Source organism: Myripristis murdjan, chromosome 10, assembly GCF_902150065.1.
Source record: "Myripristis murdjan chromosome 10, fMyrMur1.1, whole genome shotgun sequence".
NCBI lineage: Eukaryota > Metazoa > Chordata > Actinopteri > Holocentriformes > Holocentridae > Myripristis > Myripristis murdjan.
In genome coordinates, this window is record NC_043989.1 from 8,102,607 (window position 1) to 8,105,841 (window position 3,235).

The 3,235-nt window shown below is 39.3% G+C and overlaps 1 protein-coding gene across 1 annotated transcript; it reads right to left on the reverse strand.

Annotated features, from left to right (window-relative positions):
* Positions 1-1,556: 1,556 nt before the first annotated feature.
* On the reverse strand, positions 1,557-2,962 carry LOC115366988 (uncharacterized). The gene is made up of 4 exons (XM_030062681.1): positions 2,825-2,962; positions 2,402-2,569; positions 2,135-2,230; positions 1,557-1,874 (listed from the first exon to the last, which is right to left on the reverse strand). The coding sequence occupies exons 1-4, from the start codon at positions 2,960-2,962 to the stop codon at positions 1,557-1,559; spliced, it is 720 nt and encodes a 239-aa protein (XP_029918541.1).
* Positions 2,963-3,235: the final 273 nt, after the last annotated feature.

Consider the following 3,235-nt stretch of genomic DNA (forward strand, 5'->3'; position numbering starts at 1 on the left):
GGACAAACTCCTTTCACGGTACAGGTAGGTTTTATCATGATACTGCTATACATCATGAAAATTTTCAAAAAAAAAAAAAAAAAATTGTGGTTTTAAATACCCGACAATCCGTGCATTTCATCACACTGATGCGAAAATTATAGTAATCCAATATTGCCATAACCATTATGTATATAACAATAAAAGGAATTACATGCTTATGAACATGGCAATATATCTGATTGTTAACTGTCACCGTATATAGGATATCGCCAACCGTATTCACTTCCATACAGTATAAACACTCCAACAGTAACATCAAAAATACAGTACTGGTAGTACTTTTAAAACAGTGCAAAGGCCTAAGGAAATGGCCGGAGGAAAGAACCACCACATCTATGAGTGGACAAATGTGATCTTACAAATACACAATTTTTCTGAGGGGAGAAAAAAAATCAATCAAGAAAACTGTTTATTGATAAAATAAACAGACAGTAATATCTGTTTGGTTAGTAAAAATTTGAAGAGCTTAAAAATCGCTAAAATCATTTAAGGGATAGTTTGGGTTTTTTGGCATGAAGTTGTATGACATCCTCACCATTAGTGTTGTGCATCAACAGTGACTTTTCCCCCACTGCATCCTGCGAGCAGAGTTCTGGCGTTGTAGTAGGTAGTCCAGCTAGTTTGTTGAGGTCACAAAGATAAAGTGTTTTGCTTCACAAAAAAAAAATGTGTTCAAAAGAGCAATACATTTAGAAAATTTACAAAAAAAAAAAAAATCAGACCTCACATTCACGTGGCGCTGTTTTCTCTCCCTTCATATCACTGCACGCTGCTGCCTGCTAAGAGCTGCGCTCCTCTCCATCAGCTGTTTCAGTGTTTACATGCTCGAATAGTTAACGTTAACATGTCTGACCATGAAACAAGTGAAGAAGACAATACCACAGAGCCAAAGGGATAGCTTTATGACCTAGAATATACAGATGCCGAACTTCGTCAGATGGAGTTATAACAGGCAGAGGGAGAGAAGAGACAGAGAAGAAGTGCGAGCTGAAGTTGGACCTACAACTGTAGCACCAGCATTTATTGTTGACTCTGTCTCTCTCAGCTACAGCTGTGGATTCTCTTTTGAACTAATGGTGAGGATGTCATACAACTTCATGTTAAAAAACCCAAACTATTCAACTCCAATATTATCATAAACAGTTCTGTTCATTGATCATCACCCATACATTAACGATACCACAGAAATGGCTACAGCAGTACAAACAGTATAGCAAAAATGAACGCCCTACTAAGAAGCTACTTGTTTTACATTACCTCCAAAACATAAACTGTTTTCCAAAAAAAGATATTTGTACTGCTGTAGCCATTTCTGTTATACACATCCATACAGTACAAACCCTACAGCAAAAATCACTTTTGAACAGCAACACATTCAAAATTCACTGAGAATACTGTAGAAACAGATCTCCAAGAGGTTTTCAAAAAAGAAAAATAAAGTGTATCAAGTGCATCCTGTGCAAATGTATCAAGTAAAGGAGCAACTTTGTTTTTGTGTGTCCATACACATGAAATTACTCCACTGCCAAAATGGCATTTTTAAGGCTCAACACCCTAGGCTTCAGCTTCCCATCCTCCAGGCCCATCAAGACTTTCTGGGTAAAGTCAAATGTATTGGCCAAGGCTTTTGGGTAACTTAGATGCAGCGCATAAATGAGTGCAAAAAGCATGACAAATGCATCAGCGAATGTGGGGAGATCAATAACCATGGTACCCTCAAGCACGACTGCAATCCTCTCTGGGCAGAAGAATGTAGCATCTGTTGAATAGGCACTGATCAAGAGGAGCCCAACTGGTACGTCGTCGATGTTTGGTTCGTCAGACTGCGACATCTGCGGACAAGAACAGAGATGTTACCTGTGACCCCAAACTGCTTCAGCTATTTCACAAGCTCTTATCTTGAGTAACCAGATGATGCTTTCTGGAAAGAAACATATCCCTTGAGTTTTTCAAATTTACTGTTATATTCAAACACTGAAATTTTTAAATAATAATATTTTTTTTAAAAAATACAGATTTTCTAGATTCTAGTAAGGGAAAAAAGTAACTCTTTGACCAAAAATATTATACTGACATCCCATAATATACTTACATCCCATTGCTTCAGAAATCCAGAGTCATCCTCATGCAAATATGCAGGGAGACCACGGAGGACAGCAGCACGTCTGACATGGACGTCAACTTGTTCCTTGGGTGTGAAAACATATTATTGCTTTACTATGGCTGATAGACAGCATAGCCGCATAACACTGTAATATAACAATGAGCCCTCCTATGTCTTTAGAGGTCAGACCCTACCAAATATAAAGAAAACTATTGTAGCGTCATTATCAAGCACCAAGAAGCCTACACAACGTACCTGGAGGTCATAAATCCTGAAGATCTCACTGAGGACTTCTGCTACTTTCCCTGTGCGTGCAGCTCTCTTCCTGAACAAGCTCAGAAAACGGGGGGTGTGTTGATCCAACTCAGCAAAGAAGCAGTTCTTCAGGTTGACGTTTGAGATTCTGTGAAACTCTGCACAGATCTGTAAAAAAATAAAATGACTGTTTAAGTCAGAGTATTGTATATGTGTCCTTCCTGAAAAGGAAAAATAACACACATGGCAATGGAAACTGCCACATTAATGATCGTACACTGACATACTATGGCCACTTGTTAGCTTTTGGAGAAACATTAATCTACATTAGAGTAAGACTGTTTAAGTTCTCACCGACACAGCCACACAAAGGAATTAAATGTAATACATCTACTCAAATGTGTGTTGTAAGAAACATATTACCTGTGACTCAATTTTGAGGGCAGGCCAGCGTTCCAGGATCTCACCGACAGGTGGCTCATCATCAATGACCTCTTTGCGCCGCAGGGCAAAGGTGGTCTGCATCAACTTTCCAATCAGGAGAAGGTTCTTGTCACTCATCTTCACTTCATCTACGATTTGGAGTCTCAACTGTTCAAGGCTTGCAGCATCTTCCCCTCTTGGGAAATTAGGAAGGAAATTCACCTCTGCCCTCTTTGGTCTTTTGATGTTAGCATGGGGAGCTTGTCTGTCTGGGTTGTTTCTGCTCCTCTTCCCAGAATTTACAGCTACCTCAAAAATCCCTGCACGACTCAACTTACTGCGGTAATTTCCCATTTTAAACTTCAAACTATTTTTCCAACCATACCATCCTGTCTGAGATCCTGGCTCTGT